Source organism: Colius striatus, chromosome 11 (assembly GCF_028858725.1).
Source record: "Colius striatus isolate bColStr4 chromosome 11, bColStr4.1.hap1, whole genome shotgun sequence".
NCBI classification, from domain to species: domain Eukaryota; kingdom Metazoa; phylum Chordata; class Aves; order Coliiformes; family Coliidae; genus Colius; species Colius striatus.
Genome location: NC_084769.1, coordinates 7,584,990 through 7,604,262, shown reverse-complemented (window position 1 = coordinate 7,604,262; position 19,273 = coordinate 7,584,990). Strand labels below are relative to the sequence as shown.

At 40.6% G+C, this 19,273-nt stretch overlaps 1 protein-coding gene across 10 annotated transcripts in view; it reads left to right on the top strand.

Moving 5' to 3' along the window:
• Window positions 1-19,273, top strand: part of R3HDM1 (R3H domain containing 1) — an 84,434-nt gene that overhangs the window by 61,486 nt on the left and 3,675 nt on the right. For 7 of the 10 annotated variants that reach the window (XM_062004451.1, XM_062004445.1, XM_062004440.1 and 4 more), the window contains 10 exons: window positions 977-1,131; window positions 2,573-2,674; window positions 5,196-5,456; window positions 5,918-6,038; window positions 10,786-10,940; window positions 11,490-11,638; window positions 13,298-13,401; window positions 13,667-13,834; window positions 17,483-17,652; window positions 17,836-17,986. In XM_062004451.1, coding sequence (XP_061860435.1) covers window positions 977-1,131; window positions 2,573-2,674; window positions 5,196-5,456; window positions 5,918-6,038; window positions 10,786-10,940; window positions 11,490-11,638; window positions 13,298-13,401; window positions 13,667-13,834; window positions 17,483-17,652; window positions 17,836-17,986 — 1,536 coding nt within the window. The remainder of the gene's footprint in view (window positions 1-976; window positions 1,132-2,572; window positions 2,675-5,195; window positions 5,457-5,917; window positions 6,039-10,785; window positions 10,941-11,489; window positions 11,639-13,297; window positions 13,402-13,666; window positions 13,835-17,482; window positions 17,653-17,835; window positions 17,987-19,273) is intronic. The other 3 variants (XM_062004441.1, XM_062004450.1, XM_062004446.1) reach the window with 3 other exon arrangements.

Below are 19,273 nucleotides of genomic sequence, written 5' to 3'. Positions count from 1 at the left end.
TTTGCACATCTGTTCATGCTTCCTCTCTCTCTCTTGCATTAATTGCCTCAGCCTTCAGTAATTTTTACACTTTTATATTGGACACTTGCATTTAAATATGATTTGGATAAAGAAGTCTGAAAGAGTCTACTTTAACTGGCTAGAGTGCAAAGGCTTTAGTCTCAGTTTATACATTTCTGGAAAGAATCTTAGATGAGAAAATGTTTCCATTGGATGAAAAATTACGTAGGTATTTGGACCTTAAGCATCAAAATAAACCAAAGCAAAACATGCTGTTAAGCAGCTAGCTTGTACATAATTTGATTCTAAGTAGTTGAGTTAATCCACTGCTGGAATATGGAAGTTGCAAATGACTAAACAGGGGAATAGTACTACATTGTCATTTGAAAGCTAAAGGCCAATTCATCTGTGAATAGGGGAAGGGAGTCCTTTTAACAGTGATCTCAGTAGCAGTTATGGGAATACCATTGCAGCTACTGCTTTATATATATGTATATATATATGTTTTTTAAGTGTTTGCTTTTAAGCTGTCCTGTGTTCTGATTGGTGTTCAAACTGATTAAAAGGGAATTCATTTAATTGTTTTTTAAAGAACTTTACACTAGTATTTTTAGTAGGGTTTTCCTTTATCACTTCAATCCATTTCATTAAATATGAGTTGAGGACAAGTAGGACACAGCAAATACTTATCTGTGTTCACTGAGTGGAGACAGAGGTGTCATTGTTTACCTTACACATTTTCATTTTTAACTGCCTGTAGTTTGTCAAATGAGGCCTGTTTAGCCTTTGCTGTCATAAGTGTAGTGCTGTGGGGATTTGGCCTAAATCTATCATGTAAAACAGGGTGACTGACTTTCAAAGTGTATGAGTTTATTCATTTTGCCTACTGTAAATAGATGTGTCTTTATTTTCTCCAAAGTAAGATGTTGGTAACTGACTGGCACTTGGTTGTATTTGTTCTCTTTCCCCTTTTCAGGTCAGCCATTCCTTAATCCAGATGGCACTCCAGTTGTGTACAATCCTCCTATGCCTCAGCAACCTGTTAGGACCCAAGTGCCTGGACCTCCGCAACAGCCACCTCTTCCCACAGCATCCCAGCAGCAGCCAGCAGCTAACCACATCCTCTCACAGGTGCACATGTCAAACACATGATGCTCTAGTGATGCCCGATTCTGTCATATATTGCTGTCTGATAACAAGGAAACAGTAGGTGTGATCTCTTGAAGTATAGATTGAGGAAGCAGGAGCTACGCAAGTATGGGAAACTGGACTTTCCCCCTGCCACCCCCAGTCCTCAGAACTGTCGGTTCTGCTAATAACTGAACATGATAGGCAGCCTTTTCTTAAAAGTATAAGTGATATTTTGGTATGAAAATGTTATTGTGCCAAGAGCAAACCAAATCTCGATTGCTCTGGAAAAGAGACTCTGCCTGCATCAGTAGTCACAGTGTGTGGTGACCCTTGGCACTGACGGTAATGTAGTCAGCAATCTGGGAAGGGAGTTAAGCCCACCAAAGTCTTTGTTTCCTTGCCTTAAAGTTACTTTTTCAACCAGGGCTGTAATGCACAAAGCAGTAGTAATGGCTCAAAAGAGGTAGCTTAGGATGAGTAGGGTATGAACACCTCATTAATAGTCCTTTGGCTTATTCTTGTCACAAAAGTGCCCACTGAAATAGGGAATGTGTTTTAGCCTTGTCTTACGTGAGAGGAACTTAGTAAAACAGACCAGATTAAAGATGGCCTCAGCCCTTGAAGAAAAGCAAAGCAGAGTGTGTATGGGCAGGAGAAGAGAGGGTTCTACCCTCTTTTCACAGCAGCTCTTTCAGGTACCACACTACTGGCTACAGACTCCTGTGGCATTTTCACATTTTCCTCAAATTTCATTCAAGTTATTTTTCAGACCTAAACCTTTATCTTTGTTCCCTTTCCCAGTTGAACTCTCCTGTTCAGGATACCCATGTATGCCACAGTAGAGATGGCCTGTTTTGGAAAAGGCTCATTTGTACTCTTGCTCCCGGTTTAGTTTACCCAAGTGTGTGTGTGTGGTATTTGTAAAGAATTTGAGAAGCAGGCTAGAACTTTTATGATTGCCTTTTCAGTGAATACTGGAGTTGAACCTGCCCAAACTGTTATCAGCAATGACACCTGTCTGATGTTCAGATAACCAGAGTCTAGAGAAAATACTTTAGTACTGTTGAATAGAAGCAAATCTGTGGTTAGCAGTAAATTTATTCTGTCTTTAGGTACTTTGAGACAGCTTGTATTTAGAATGCATATGTAGTTTCTGTCATTAAAAAAACTCTCTAAAAGAAACAGTAAGTCCTAAAGGGAAGAGATTTGTTGACTTACAGCTAATACCATGTGTAACAAATGAAGGTATTTTTGCTGGGAGACATATTGAAAACTCCATCTGCTTTGATACTTTTCTTTAAGCTCAAGACTGCAAAGAAATATCCATTCTCTTTCTGGTAATGGAGCATAGATGCTTTTTTTAGTGTTACAAAAGACTGACTTTGTTTTCACTTCTCTTGTTCTGATGTTAACCATATTTATAAACCTGTTATTCCTTCAGCCTCTGCGGCCTTTGCAGCCTTCTTCCCAGCCTGTCCAGTACTCTGCAGTCTCTTATCCACCCCCGCTCCTGCCAGTCTCCTCTACACAGCAATATTCTGTGGTATTATATCTTCTGTTCATCTCCTCTTGCATGGGTTAATCTTTAGTGAGTGCTGACCTTTGCTTGGTTGGTTGTAAGTGGTGTGTGATAGCAGTGTAATGACTGGCTAGCTTTTCAGTCACAGTAAAACATTACCTGAGGGGGGGAAACACTTTCTGAGGGTTTTTATGTGTTTCTTTCAAGTTTGGCAGAAACATGTGCAATTAAGGCTTTGTCTCTATATTTAGCTACATATTATTTCCCTTGGTCAAGAAACCACCTTTCAGTGTGATTGTTTTGTTAGCCAGTCAGTAGTTTTTTTCTGTCTCTGAATTAACCTCTTTCCATCCTTTCTTCTTGTTTCCTTGTCTGCTCTTTCTTCTGCTGAACAAATACAAACCAAATAAAGCCAAAAAACACACAAATTGAAACTGAAACCTAGTAAAGGAGAGGAGATCCAGGGCAGAATCTGAACTAGAGACCAGGTCAAAAATTGAGGCTTCCCAAACTGCTCTGATACTTGAATGAATACGTTTGTGATGGGTTTGTATGGCAAACCCATTGTTAGGATAGGGAGGAGAGGGGTAGCTTCTGGGAGAAGAAACCAGGAGCTGCCCCTATGTTGGACAGAGCCAATTTCAGGCAGCTCCAAGAACGACTTGGTCAGCACCTCACAGTGTCACACAGTCATGATTTTAGCATGTATTCAGAGTTTTTATTTTGTTATTTTCAACTTAATCAAAGTGTCTTCCAATAATACAGCTTTGTACTGTTACCTGTACTTCAGATATCAATTGTAATAGGAAGTGCACTTGGTGGAGGCTGTTCTGTTCTTGGCAATGTTGTTTCTCAGGTTATTTTAGAGTTTGAGCTTGTGTGGACTGCAGTCAGTATAACTCACCCCCTTAGTAATGAAATGAGAAGGGTTAATTAACCAACCTGAGCAAGTTTAGCAAGTGACTGAATTGCTGTTAGCAGCAGCCAGTTCAGGTGTCTCATGCTGTGGTTCACCATCATTATTAGGCATATGGTGGTTAAAGCAGAGAATGAAACTCCTTCCAGGTTTATAATCATTGCAGAGTATTTCATGTTTAGGAAATGAGTTCCAATATTAAGTTTCAAAAATGTATTCCTACTGATGGGAACTTCAGTAACAGAGTAAAAAGGAGTACTGCTCTACTTTCAGGATCTAAAGGCAAAATTCATCATCTGTGGTTGGTACCAGGGAAGTTCCTGGATGGTTTATTGGTAATGCCACATTTCAGTGGTTAATCTGTATCACTGTAGGACTAACTGACCAGATCAGAATTTACTCCTCTTGGTAGTGCATCAAAAGTAAACACATATTGCTTGGGTTTGTCCTTTGCACAGATGTGGAGGTCATATGAACCCATAACTAAATACCAGTATGTCTGCTCTAAACTGGGTATTAACAAAAGCAGAATGTAAAATCCAATATAAAAAGCATATACAGTTGTGTTAATACATCACTAAAGAAGGAAATGCCAAAAGCAAAGTTAGATTCATGGAAACAGGCCTTTTTAAACTGTAAAAGTATTCTAAATAACGTTGTAGGTACAAATTTGTATTTCCAGTGTTAATTAAGAATACCTTTAGCCTCAGAACTATAAAAGTTCATCATAAAATGTAAATGTAGCTAATCAGTAAAAAAGAGCTTGCACTTACTCTTTCTTGATTAACTCCTGTCTTCTTCAGGATCATTTAAGAGAAGATCGAGTGGTCTTAAAATATTTGTAGTGTTCAGAGAGTCCACTTCTCAAGTAGGAATCAAGTCTTCCTGTTTAGCAAAACAAAAAATATAATACTAGTGATCACTTCCAATTTCTGGGATGTTAATAATTTGATACTGAATTGGTTTTAAAGAAAAGGAGCGTGGGGTTACAGTAATAGGAGGTTGAGATGTTACAGGGCTCCTGCAGTCTCAGTGCAATCAGCATCCTAGTTTCAGATGTTAACGAAATGCAGATAGTTAGATAACCACTAGAATATATTTCTTACAGCTGTTACTTGATTTCAGGCTAAAAATAATTAATCCTTGCATGTAGTATAATACCAAGTTAGAGGAATGTACCTTGTTATTCAGGATTAGAGCTTCATTAACTTAAGCTCTTAACACCAAGAGTTACTTTAGCAATACTGCTGCCTTCTGCTGTTTTACCTGGGGTTAGATGTTTTCACTCAAGCTTTGCAGTCCAGTCAAAAAATGTTAGTGACACAAATTCTGAAGTCATCTTTGACAAGTGTATTCTTACATCTAATAGAGGCAGATGTAGTCCAAAAGTTGAGTATTTGTAGTGAGATGAGTGAAGTTTCTGACTGGTGTCCCCTTCTGCCGTCACCCCTGACGATCGTTTGCTACTGTGTCTCATCTTGCTCTTTCCTCTTATTCTTTGGCTGATGTTGCTAATGCACAGTAACTTGAGACCTGCTTACTTGAAACTTACTGAGAGATTTGCCTATTCTTTTTTTCCCCTTGAATGTACATTTGTGAATGTAATTTTTCCTCTTTTACATGCTACAGCAAGACAACCTGGGATCCCAGTTTAGCCATATGAGTCTTGCCCGCCAGCCGCCTACCGAGCCTGCTGAACCTCATGCTGCCATGTTCCAGTCCACTGTGGTCCTCCAGCCCCCACAGCAGCCTGGCTATATCATTGCAGCTGCTCCACCTCCACCACCCTCTGGGCAACCAGTTTCTGCTCCAGGCTACTCGACATCCAGCCACCCTGTCAACCAGCAAGTACTCCAGCAGCAAGGATATATGCAGCAACCTGTGCCACAGGTACCATCTGTTCCCTCCCTCCTCCAAGCTGTATTTACAAACTGGTCATGCTGTTCTGTTCATGAGCTTCCTAAAAGGTGTGGGGCTGCCTGTTAGATTGCAGCCCAGGGCATTTATTCTGGGGGTGGGTTTTTTCTGGCTTATGTGTTTTGAAATCAATTACTTCAGTTTACATGAGGAGCAATCATCACCCATGGTGATGGGTGGTAAAAGTTACATTCTGTATAGTTTTCTAGTGTCTCAGATGCTTCTTTCTGGAAATTGGGAGCTATTACTTCTACAGTAAGAGTAGAAGTGGGCTGCTAAAGAGGGACTTCGTGTAGCAGAAGGAAAACTATTGAACCTTTACACCTTTTTAATAAGTTTTGCATCTTTCTTTTCTGATGTGATTGGTTTTGCATGTAGATGTCTGCCTTCCATAAACCTGCTGGTACTGAATCTCTCTAATTGTTTGGTTTTAGATGTCAGCTTGTTATTGTGCCCCCAATCAGTACCCACACTCCAGTCAACAGTACCGACCTGTTCCTGTCCACTACAACACGCAGCAAAACCAACCTTTGGCACAGCCTGGACAGCAGACAGGTTGGTTTGGATTCTTTCAACATTTCACACCTCCTATGCCTTTTCTCCTGGTTTGGCTTCTTGAGCTTACTTTGCTGTGAAATTTCAAGCCACGGGATGTAAAGTGTAACTAAGCTAATGTGGAAAAAAACAAGTCAGTTGTTGATGAAACTTGAGAATTGAGCCATTGCTGGGAGTGGCTCATGCTGTAACTTTAATCGTAGGATGATTTTTTTTTAAGGTCAAGACTGAAAAATTCTAAAAACCTTGCAAGTTATTCCAAAGTTAGTTACCAAGGAAGATGAATTAGTAGCTTTAAATGGTATAACACTGCAGAGATGCACCATAACTGAGAGCTCTAAACAAAAGATACTAATTTTAGGTGTTGTGGCATGAAGATCATGCTATACACAAGATACTGATGGTACTGCTTTGTCTGTCTTTCCTGAGGTTAAGGGCATCTGCGTATTGCATAGAATATAGACTGAGTCTTCAGTGTTTAGCATTAGTTTTCTGCTCCTCCTAGTTTTAGTAAACACTTTTCACCTGTTTGAGTTACATTTCTATCCATGTTTTCAAGCTGTATTTCTGTCTCCTTTCTTTCCTCTCATTTTTCTTCCCTTAGGAATTCTAGCTGTAGCTACTGTTATTCTGATAATCTCTTCTTAACAATAGTTGCAACTTCTTCAATAAGATTTGTATTCCTGAAACAAAATTACTTCTGAATAACATCTTGACTGGTTGTCAAAACTTTAAGTAAGTTGTGATCTTTGGAGGCAAGAGAATCTTAAACACCAGACCTAAAAGCAGACTTCTGTGCCATGTCTTAGTTGAATACTTTAGACTCAGTGTCCTTCTGAGTTTCCTTCAGGAGGAAGGATTTTTTTAATTCATCCCCTTCCCCCAACTGTGTATTGCTTTACAGAACTAGGATGGAAGATCAGCTGTTTACAAATATTAACTGGATTTCTTTATAGCTGTTCCATGTAGTGGCCTGTGAGAGCTGCAGCCCTTCTTGGAAGTGCTCCAATAGCAAGATTTGAAGTTGTTACTCAGGGTTCAGTTCACAAATTTACAGGGCATTACTTTGTTGCAGAATCATAAAATCATAGGGGTTGGAAGGGACCTGTAGATATCTTCTAGTCCAACCCCCATGCAGCAGCAGGTTCACCTAGATCAGGTCGCATAGAATGATCAAGATGTGATGCCCACTTATGGCAGGGTTGTCAGATCATTTTAAAATAGTACCTGCTTACTGTAAAATTGGTCAGCACTTTTCAGATGTGGTAGTGTATTGATATTTTTTTCAAAGGAAAACAAATCAGTCCCTTGTGTGACTGCTTTTAAAGCTGTGTTATCCAACTGTGCCACACAACCTGCTTTCCTTCCTCAGAGTTTTTGATATTTAGACTACTCAGTAGCAAAAAATCTGAGGCTCACCTGGAGTTACTGCCTCCTTTATGGGGATGCCCTATGTGAGTAGCACCAAACCCTGAGAATGGGAGAGAACCCAGTGTGTGTCTGTAGGTAAAATCAATCTGAACTGGCAAGCTGGAGGTGCTGGTGTGAAAGCACCAAGGGGCAAAGGCAGGAGTCAATTGCTGTTGGTAAGTAAGTTTCTGGAATGCTTTTGGCTCTTTGCTCTAACTGAATTTCACTGCCTGTAATATGGACAGGATGGGAAGCATCAGCAGATGAAATCTCCCCATGTCCTCAAAGACATAAAATAAGGAAGCTGTGCAGACAGCTACTTCACTGCTTTGATAATGTACCTTGTACTTACAACCCTGACATTGAGGGATGTTGCTTAAGGAGTGAAGGGTGCTCCAGCCAATACTTCCATTCAATCCTTGATTACTTGGTGTTTACTAACACTAATGGTAGTCTTTTACTAGCAACTACATAAGCAGTTTTTAACTCAATCTCCACAGCCATTTACTGCTTTGTAGGCCGATTTTCTGTTAATGCTCACAAAGTTTCTCTCTTGTAGATTTATTTTAAGCTGTAAATATTTGTGTTAATTTGACACAAAGCTACATCCAAAGTAGTTGATGCCTGTTAGCTACAGCTGTTTTTGAGACAAAAGGCAGCATGTTACTTGGTTAATTAACATAGCAATGTGTCTGGTCAAAGATGAGAATCGACAAGTCTTGCGTTCCATAAAAGCCATGGGTGTTGTTCATCTTATGAAGTAGTTGCTAACTATGAAATAATTTTCCAAACATGAACTCAGATAAAGGCTGACAGCTTCTGGGAGTGTGGCAACTGAAGCCACTTGTGGTTCAGTGCTCTGGAGTGGCCTGACTGACTGTATGAGCGGTTGGATTCGGGGCCGTAACACTGTCTGAGAGGTTTACATTTCTCACAGTGAACCGGTCTCTTTTTCAGCTGCTTCCTGGCTTCCTTTTTAAAGGGGTTTCAGGTGAAATACTTGAGGGATTCGCTTTCAATAAAAATGCTTTGGTTGCCCAAAAGATGTTGGGAGAAGAAAACTCTCTTTAAGAAAAAGATATTACTAGTTGCTGTGATACCAAGGGCCCGGTTACCATGAGCCTTAAAAGTCTTTTCTGAGGTATAATTACTGTGGAAACGTCAGCTGGGCTTCAACTGGCTTCTGCCTCACACAGGTGATTAAACTATTATAGTTGTAACAGTAGCTGTAGTTGTAGCAGTTGTAACCAAGCAATGCTCAAAGCTTCTTAACAAACTAATGGTACTTGCTTCTCTGTTCTGGAATAAAGGCTGTTTCTCACTCTTAATGTGTTACTCAGAAGATGTATTGCTATGTTCTGTAAATTAACTTTTCTTAACAGTGGTTTCTTTTACATTCTGTCAATATTAAGCAGCGTGCTTCTCTTTTCATCTGCTGTTTCAGAGTCTTTCTGTGTAATGAGACAATCTGCTGTGGCAGGTGTGGGTTTTCTGCTGAGTGCTGCATTTCTGTCAGACCACTCTCTCTGCAGAGGTGAAATTGTGAAGCTAAAAATAGAGCATTCTTTGGAACGCTGTGGGGAACCTTCTTGGCAGTCAATCTATATTGTTCCAGTTCTCTCTGCTTGCAAAATTGATCATGTCTGTCTGGAAGTGCCAGAAAAAGCTGAAAAATATTCACAGCTACACTGCAGTGTCTGGGAAATGAAGGGTTTAGCTTGCAGATGTATTTATTGTTATCTGTCATACACCTCAGCTTCACATTCTGCTGCTCTTCACGTGCCACAGATCATTTTGTAATGAAGTACATGTAAGCACTTGGTTTATTACAGATATGAGATGGATTTTTGTGCACAGTTCCAACTTAGGAGTTATTTGAAGATCTAATTACTAATCTTAATTCAAGCATGCCTTGTTCTGAAGTTTTGTATAGTACTCTGAAACTAGAGTGTCTTCTGTGTTTCTCTTGGGTTACTCTCTTGGTTTTAACAAGCTTGAACCTTCTTCCCTTTAATTTTCTGAAGCAACATTTGATCCTATTAACAGCCTAGTTTTACTCTTCACTGTTGCAATTTCTCTAGTGACAGCCAGCTGAGACTGTTCCTTCCCAATGTTTGTTGTATGAACAATGAACATTGGTGGGGTTTGTTTAAAAAACAGCGTTACTGAATGATTTTCAAAACAGACCATGCAACATTTTGAACACCAATTAAAAGAAACCCCTCAAAGTGAGTTTTTGCAGCTGGATTTGCATTATTATAGTTCCATACCCAAGTAGGGAGTGTGGGGAATGGCAAATAGGATGTGAACATACCCAAGTTAAATACAGACTCTTCTTGCTGTCAGTGCGTCTCGACAGGCCCAGTTTTGTTACTCTGGAGCGATAACTGGCTTTGTGTCAGACTCAGGGATAGTTGTGGGCTTTTGCTGCCGTGGTAAGTAGCATGTACCTGTATAACAGAATCTGACAAAAAGAACCTTCCTTGTGTTCTGCATGTGTTTGGGTCATGGCAGCAGTTAACTTGACAGGCTTTAACACAAAAAGGAGGCAGGAGTTCAGTTTGGGCCTAATAAACGCACAGATGTGCTGTCTGGGACTCGTGCTTGGTTGGTGTTGGTTTGGAGGTGGTTTTGGCCATTTTTGAAAGGTAGCAAAGGATGCCAGTATCAGCAATAATAAATTATTGTAGAGGTACTATAGAGGGATAAATATGAAAATCTTTTTTTTCCCCTCAAGATAGCTTTGAATATAAAATGTCTCCCATTGTACACCAACGTGGCTTTTACCTGGAAGCTTGTTCTCAGTTCCCAGGTTTTTAACATTACAGATTTCAGTAGAAATAGCCCTTTTTAAAAAGAATTGCATACATGCCTGCCACAAATCTCCTTGCAGTGTGATCTGGTTTTTAATCCCAGTCAAGGTGCTCTCATCCTTTAGAGCACTTGAGCTGCTAGGAGAATTGAGCATAACTAGGATTTCAAAGCTAAAGTACCTAGAATGGCCTTGTCTGTAATAATAGGCAATTAATTGGTTTTGACATGATCTAGCATGCTTTGTTCACGTGCTTTCAGCTTTCACCTGTCAAATGAGTACGTTAATGCATGCTACTGAGCATAAAGAAACATTGCAAGCATGTGAGAGCAGCATTGCAAGTAGTATGTATAGTATTTCTGCTGGATTCAAATGAATAAATCAGTTCATTTCAATGTTGGCTTTTTATACACATGGGAAGTTCAATTCTTATGAAGCTGTCAGATTTTAAAAGCCATTGGAAACTGTAACTGTGTATAAAATGTGTTCATTATTTCAAAGTAAGATTTAAATGTGTAATTTCAGGTTACCAGGTTTTGCCTAACCAGCAGCAAAACTACCAGGGTTTAGTTGGAGTTCAGCAGTCTCAGAATCAAAATCTAGTCAGTGGCCAACACAACAACGTTGGGAATCAAATTCAAGGTGTGATTGTTCCATATCCTTCAGTGCCATCTTATCAGGTGGGTAACTTGTTCATAACTCTCCAGTCACTCTTCTGTGTGTTTGGGTTTTGAGTGCATTGCTTTGTAAGTGGTAGGAAGCTGCAAGCAGGTGTCAAAGGAGACTTTAGGGACAGAAATTAAAAACCCTCACAGCTGAAGTGAGAAGAAAATCTGTCACAAATGTGTACAAGTTCTAGTCCTGTTGAAAGCCAAGTGCTGTGTTAATTGTGACTCAGAGGACAGGGAAGAAAAAGCTCATGAGATTTCCCTCCCCACCACCCCTCTTGGTATTGTAGAGAAAAATCTCTCTTGTTAATTGATGGAGTCCCCTGGAATCAACATTTCCATTCTGGAGGAAGAAGGTAAAAAGTCGTGCTTTTAATAGAGCATTATTATTTCAACTACTGTTATCACTAGTCTTCTAGATTTAGAAAACAACAGATCTTTCCATTTCTGCTTTTGATTGATTTTTTATCATTATTATTTCCTCTGTAAACTAAGTGATGGTCAAGAGGCAGAAAGAGAAATGCCTGCAGAAGGGAATCTTTAATGTGTTCTCAATTGCAGGTTTCGGTGCCTCAAGGTTCGCAAGCAGTGCCCCAGCAGACATATCAACAGCCTGTCATCATTCCCAGTCAGTCAAATCAAGGATTGCCCACAACAGGAATGCCAGTTTACTACAGTGTCATTCCATCAAGTCAACAGACTAATTTAAGGTGAGTTGGACTCTGATTTCTCAGCCAGTGGGCTTAAGTGCCATGTAATAACTGACAGGATCTGCTATGGTATTGTGTGTATAAAAATGTATTTGAGGGAGACTTAGACACTTACTTTATTACTTATTTTTGCTCTTTGGCACTTGGGACACACTTGTTAGACTGGGAAACATTGTTTCCACATCACTTTCAGCAATACTTTACTACAGTTCCACATGTTGAGTTTTCTGCATTCCTTTCTTCACACACCAAACAGCAGCAGTGCCTTTCTGCAGTGACATTTCAGTTGACTATCCATATTCACTGGTTTTGGCTAAGATCCTACTTCAATAAGGTGTAGTGAAGAGAAGTAGAGTTCTTATTCTTTGTATCTGAAGGGATTTTTTTTGTCCTTTTCTTCTGTAGTTATATTTGGGGTCCAGTGAAGTCACAGGTAGATATAATCCCAGACTTCTTTTGAAGAAAGTTTTCTTGATTGATCTTTTGCATCAGTTAGAATGTCCCTCGGTTTTGAACCGAGTAACATTCATTAGGAGTTTGGAGCAGACAGCAACTACTGACAGCATCTTGCTTTGATCAAAGTAGTTATGTTGCAGCACTTGGACAAGGAAAACAGAAGTTAGTTCTGCAAGAGTTGAATGGTCTCAAACCTCCAGGTCGCTATTGAAAGCTGTCATCAGCAGACAGATGGGAGGCTGAGTGAGAGCACATGTGCCATGCAGATATTAACCCCTCTGGTTTAGGTTTCGTTGGGTTTTGTCTGCTTTGATGGAAGGGAATCTTTACATTAGAATTACATAGTTGACCTGTGGGACAAAGGATGGAACAAACTTCTTGTGATGACATAGCTAGAAATGGTAAGTGTGACAGGATTACAACTGCTGGGTTTTTTCCACTATTTGAAGTAATAAACTACTCTCTTCTCATTCTCTCAGTGCATTTCTCTTTATCTGTTAGTACAGAAGTTTTAAGTACAGGGTTCTACTGGCACCATTCTGATTATGGTCTCCCAACTGGATGTTCTGGCTCTGGCAGGATGAGCAGTTAGTGGTAGGGTAGAATTTGCCTATGTCTGTTACTTTGCTGATTTTTCCCCTGAAAGCCCTGAAAAATCCCTGACATAATAAACTTTTATCTCTTTCCTTATATTACAAACAAAGGGAAAGTTGTTTCTCTCCTTGGGTCCTCTTTTGTCCCACAGCCCATTTGGTAAAGCTGTGGGAAGGCAGCCATCTCTCTGAGCTGTGTTCCTTGGGGCTGCAGCAGAGGTGTGCTGGCTTGGTGTGCTCTGGGAGCTGCTCAGCCTCGTGGCAGGTTCTGCAGTCGTCATTTCACTGAGACTGAGTCTGTTGTTGCTCTATGTGTCTTTGTACTGACAGTATTATTGACCCAAAAATAGCATCTCAAAATAGATGAATTAGTAAACCTTCTTAATGAATGCAGGGCATGGGTTTTTTGCCAAGGAAGAGACGTGAAACATCAGTCTTCTGAAGAACGAGTAGGTTTGGGGGTAGGTGGGAAAAGAATGACTTTTAAATTGCCACGATCTCGGTGATTTGCAGTCTGTGTGGATGGCAAAGGCAGCAGCCACGGTTACATCACAGAGTGCAGCCCAAATGCCTCTTAGTCATGTTTTCTTCATTATTATTATTATTACAGCGCATCAGTAGGATATTTGCAGCCTCCTGGATCAGAGCAGATACAGTTTCCTAGGACATCATCACCGTGCAACTCGCAGCAGCTTCAAGGACAGCAGTGTGCAGGTTGGGGGAATCAAGTTTTTAACGAAAGACTTCAAAACTGTCTATTGATGATTGTGCCAAGTGATTGGGATATTTGTCATTAAGGCTTTGATGCAAAATTAACAACTGTATTATATTTCCTTCTGTGTTCCATTTGTGAAGTTATGTGAGAGGCAGGTGAACTTGACATCTCAAAACTGACCTGAAGTGAAATACCCCGAAGCTCTGTCGGGGTACTTGTGTTTGGTTTTTATAGTGGCCTTATTTACTGCTTTTACTTCCGTAGTTTATAGCAACCATTCAAGTCAGAAGCCATCACCACCTACATTATTGCCACCTTCATCAAAGTCAAAGCCACACCAGGCTGCTTCCATTGTGCACTACAGCATAGTGTCTTCACCCTCATCATGTAAAAGTTCGCCCACTGGTCTTTCCATCATGCAGCCGATGAAAGGTATATTTTATTGGGGTTTTCATCTCAGCCATTCTGTCTAGAAATCTGTTGTACATGATCAGATTGGTTTCATGGCTCACTGCTAGAACAACTGCAACACGAGTGCCGTCTCTGCAGACCCTTTTTTCATATTTCTTCATCTGAGTTGTTGTTAATGTAACTTTTTAAGTGATCATTTGGAGCTTGAGTGAAGCAACAGCTGGTTTCACAGGAAGTGTCAGCAGAAGCACTTAAATGAGGGGGGATCTCATTAACATTTACAAGTATCTAAAGGGTGGATGTCAGGAGGTTGGGACATCCCTTTTTTCTATAGTAGCTAGCAACAGGACAAGGGGTAATGGGATGAAGCTGGAACACAAAAAGTTCCATTTAAATATAAGAAAAAACTACTGTGAGGTGAGGGAGCCCTGGCACAGGCTGCCCAGGGAGGATGTGGAGGCTCCTTCCTTGGAGGTCTTCAAGACCCACCTGGACATGTTCCTATGTGACCTGATCTAGGTGACCCTGCTTCTGCAGGGGGATTGGACTAGATGATCTCTAAAGGTCCATTCCAACCCCTACCATTCTATTAATGTTTTGATCTGCAAAATGTTTGGGTAATTTTTGTAAGGTGGATGAATAGCAGCCTCAATGCCTGTCAAAACATTGGTGAGAGTGTGCTTGTGGTAGCCATGAAATGTTTATCAATGTTAATATTCAAACACTTGAAAAACCCTGAATTCCCAAGGATGAAACTGATGGACTGATGAGGAAATGAAGAGCACTGGGGTTAGCCTGCAAACAGTGGGTTATACAGCAATCGTCTCATCACAGCAGTACTGTCTGTGTTTTACTGATAGGGAATCTGGCACCTTTAGAGGTTTGAGTGATCAGAAAGGGGTGTTTGGAAGCAAGCAATAGATGAAACAACCCCAGGTCAGTGCCCCAGATTCTGTTATTGATCTGATGTTTCATAAAAAGATTTCTCTTCTGAGATATTTTTAGAGGCTATTTATGAGTAAATACAAAACATACAGTGACGTGGCCAGGCAGCTGGGTTAGCTAGGAGTGTGTTCTAGTTCATGGGCAGGTTTGGGCTTGTTTACATTTTGCTTTGAGCGAGTTTGGCTTTAATTCTGAAAGACTGTTATTTTGGGATGTCTGAAATCAGTTTGATGCTAGTTTGTTCTTCTGTGTTCCTTTTCGATCCTGGAAGATAGAAAAATTGCTTAGGCAATTTTGAAGGCCTGGGTCAAGCCTGTTCAACTGCAGTTTAAGGAGGTTTATGTCTATGACATAGGAAGGATAAATTATGAGTTGAGTAAGTGATATTAGGGTTGTGTTTTCATTTCAAAAAGTTAGAGAGGACCAGACTGAATCTGGGAAGCCTTTGAAACATTTGATCTGCATTTCCCTTCTCAAGGTTTTGACAGGTGATGAAGTGTCTGCAAACTGACTTAACTTCATTTTGTCAGGAGGCTTGTTCAGGAAAAGAATTCCATTTATTTTCATTTACTGAAATGCTCTGGAACTTGTAGTAGTAGAGAAACCAAGTCTTTCTGTCTGTACAAAGTTTTCTTCTTCAGTTTAAATGGTACTTGCAAATCGTGACACGTGTTTAGAAGTGATGCTGTAGATGGTTTGGAAAGACAAGTGTGTTTTTGTCGGGTGTTCAGTTCCCACAGAGCACAGATAAACAATAGGTACACTAGGGTGCTGCAGAATAAAATACTATGGTATTAGAAAACAGTAAGATGAAATTAGGTAATTTTTAGCTTTTGTAAATATATGCATAAATATTGAAATTAACCAATTACCCTGATGTTTGTCTGGTACCTCTCAGGTTTCTATATAGGGATTAACACACTTTGGTGGCTTTACCACTTGAAAGCTGTCACGTTATATATTATTCTGGTTATATGGTAGACACTCAAACAATTTTGGTTTGTTTTATTTTGCTTGCACAATGTGGCTCTTACAGGGACAAAGCATGGACTCTTAAATTTCTCTGCTAAAGTTGGACAGACATCTGATGCTTCTGTTTCCATCTCTAACACACGAGCAGAACTTTCTGCCGTTAGAATGTTTGGATGTGAAAATATTGCTAACATTACTTGATTTATTCTTGTCAATATCAATAGACCAAATACATCAGAGTTTACAAAAGCTAATACAGTTGTAATACTATTAGATCATTATTTAGTATGCTTTTCAAAGTAGTCTGTTTCTTTTTGTGGAGCCCAGGGGTAGTGAAAACAAAAGCCCATTTTAAGAGACAGGATGAATGCATTCTGTAGTCTATATCTGACTGCTCCTAACCAATGCTGTGGCGTAGGTACTCATTTGAGAGTGTAGATTGTAGATGCCTTCTTTAAAGGTGGGTGACTAAATGCTGTTTGAACCATGTGTTTTACTCATGGTTTCTGAGAAATGCTGTAGCAGTAGCAAAGCAGAGGAGGAAATGGCAAACAGCCATTTGCAAGTGACTGTGGGACTGAGGCAGGTCTGAGGGAAGGACAAGTCCTCTCTGGGGCAGCCTCTGGTCACAGCAGTGGCAGAGGGCTCTTCTCCCCTGACTGGCATTTCTGTAGGGGGATCCATTTGCAGTCTCTGCCCAGACAAGCATTCCTATATAGAACTTGTAAATGAGAGTTACTTTGCCTCAGGTTACAGACTCAATAAGAGTGTGGCCAGCAGGTCGAGGGAGGTTCTTCTCCCCCTCTACTCTGCCCTGGTGAGGCCTCATCTGGAGTACTGTGTCCAGTTCTGGGCTTCTCAGCTCAAGAGGGACAGGGAACTGCTGAAGAGAGTCCAGTGCAGGGCCACCAAGATGATCAGGGGAATGGAACATTTTTCATATGAGGAAAGGCTGCGGGAACTGGGGCTGTTTAGTCTGGAGAAGAGGAGATTGAGGGGAGATCTTATTAACATTTATAAATATCTAAAGGGTGGGTGTCAGGAGGTTGGGACATCCCTCTATTGTAGCTAGTAACAGGACAAGGGGTAATGGGATGAAGCTGGAACACAAGTTCCACTTAAACATAAGAAAAAACTATGTCACTGTTGAGGTGAGGGAGCCCTGGCACAGGCTGCCCAGAGGGGTTGTGGAGGCTCCTTCCTTGGAGGTCTTCAAGACCCACCTGGACATGTTCCTATGTGACCTGATCTAGGTGACCCTGCTTCTGCAGGGGGATTGGACTAGATGATCTCTAAAGGTCCCTCCCAACCCCTACCATTCTATGAGTCTATGACTGATTCTGGGTGTTTCTGATGTAGCCATCAGCTCAGAGATAACCCTTTGAGCCCCTATTGCTGCATACCATGGAAAGCTAACTGGATAACTTCTGGTTTGAAATGAAGCTCTGACAGTAACCACACTGCCAGTTGGATACTTCCAGCTGCTATTAAATGGAATGATTTCTTTCAGAAATATTCTCCATAAGGGGTTTCAGTGGTTCCCTATCTCACACATATACCAGAGTGGAAATGTGATTATACAGAAGATGCTGCCCTAGTTTTCTAGGCTTCAACAGCTCATTTAGCAAAACATTCATTATTTTATTTCCCCCTTCTTTTTTTTCCCCTCCATTTAAATTCATGTCTGTTGTGCTAAAATAAGAACTGAGACATGTGCTGAAGTAACTGTATGGTGCTGGCTTTGCCTTGCAGCAGTAGCCCCCCCGCCAGCCGGGGGGATGGTCATGATGCAGCTGAACATCCCCAACACCCCGCAGCCCCGCAACCATTCACCTCCACAGTGGAAGCAGAACAAGTATTACTGTGAGCACCAACGGGGGCAGAAGTCCACGGAACTTAGCACTTTAGACAGTGCTGCACAGGTACGAGGGCTTGGTTGTGTTTGCCAGGAGGTCTTAAGATTGGCATGAATTGCATCGTGGCATGTTTCCTCAAAAGTTCTTTGTGGGGAAATAAAATCTTAACTTCAGTCTTTGAATGCTGTAGGGGGTGTTTAGCATGTTCAACCAGGTGGTTTTTAAAACAATAACTTGTCATTTTTCCAGTTGCAGCATAGTCCTCAACTAGGTAGTCCTGTCACCTCACCGGCCCAGTCACCAGCACCAGCTCAGCTGGCAAACATGAAGAACGTCCGTCCCACAGTAACACCTCTCTCCATTGTGTCCCCATTTTCTAGACCTTTTGTCCCTGGACAAGGTATGGTTTTTTTCTTAGTTAACTAAAATATGTGTATGTTTTCTATTGGAATGTTCTAAAATACAAGTTACATGAGGATTTTCTGATGAACTGTGGCTCACTTTAGAGTAATGCCATTGAAGCAGAATGATGAAAGTTATCCCCTCAAGCATCATGTCAAATTTCCCCTTGTCTCTGCAATGGTATTGCCCCTGTATTCTCTTTTAAAAGCTTTTGATCATCTTGTTATTGTGAGAGCTCCTATAACCCCCCAGCTCTATCATATGTGAAAATCCCCACTTCACCACTGAAAAAGCTAATAAAATGTTTAGTATAATGTAACTTCACATTTTAACCATCAATTTGGACCTTAGCTGGCACAGTCACAAAAGAGATCATTGCAGAGCTGCAAAGATAAAATCAATCATGTGGGGCTAGCTGATCTCCATACATTAAGCGGACATATTTTCCTTTAGGGATAAAGGATATAGAAATGCAGTGTTGAGCTGAATGTTCTGCCAAGCTCACTCATTTGTGGATGATGCACTGAATCAAACCACTGCCTAAGGGAGAATTCTTCATCCCTTTGTAGAAATACTCTAAAGTAGCATGATGAGTCTGGAGCCTCTAACCAATACTGTTGCTGCTTCAATTAGTATTTCAGACAGTTCTCACCCAAAGATAGAAAAGCTTCCTTGTAGAAGAATTTCAGTCCTCTGCTGCCACATTGACAGAAAAAAACCCAGAAAATAGGGAGTTTTCACTGAGACATGATAGCTGATAACATTTATAAGCCAAATGATTAAGACAACCCCATTTTTCAGTGAGCAGAGATGCCCTGGTATAGATCCCAAACTCTTTCACAGAATTACTTACATTACAGCAACACTTAAAGAATATTCTATATATCTTTGTTATTGATAAAGAAAACCTCATTTTCTTGTCTGTCTCATCTTCTGCACCTTTATGTCATTGCTTTGTGTTTTGAGGTGGTTGTAAAAATCCCAGTTTGTTTGTTGTGAAGCATAGCTTAGTCTTTCATGATCGCCAAAAACTTCCATTCCATTGACTGTGTAGATCCTTGGAGCAAGTAGGAATGTGAAGATGTACCTGGCACTAGTTAGGAGCAGAACCACAGAAATTATTCAGTTAGTAGACTGAGAGGAGCTTTGGCCTTAAACTCACTTTGGAATGAGAGGATTTAGAGAAGACTGCAACAAAGAAAGAGTCTTCGTGTCTTTTTCAGCATAATTGTTAAATGGAAGGAAGCCTGTGCCTTTGCACCTTGTGATCAGTGTATGACTGACT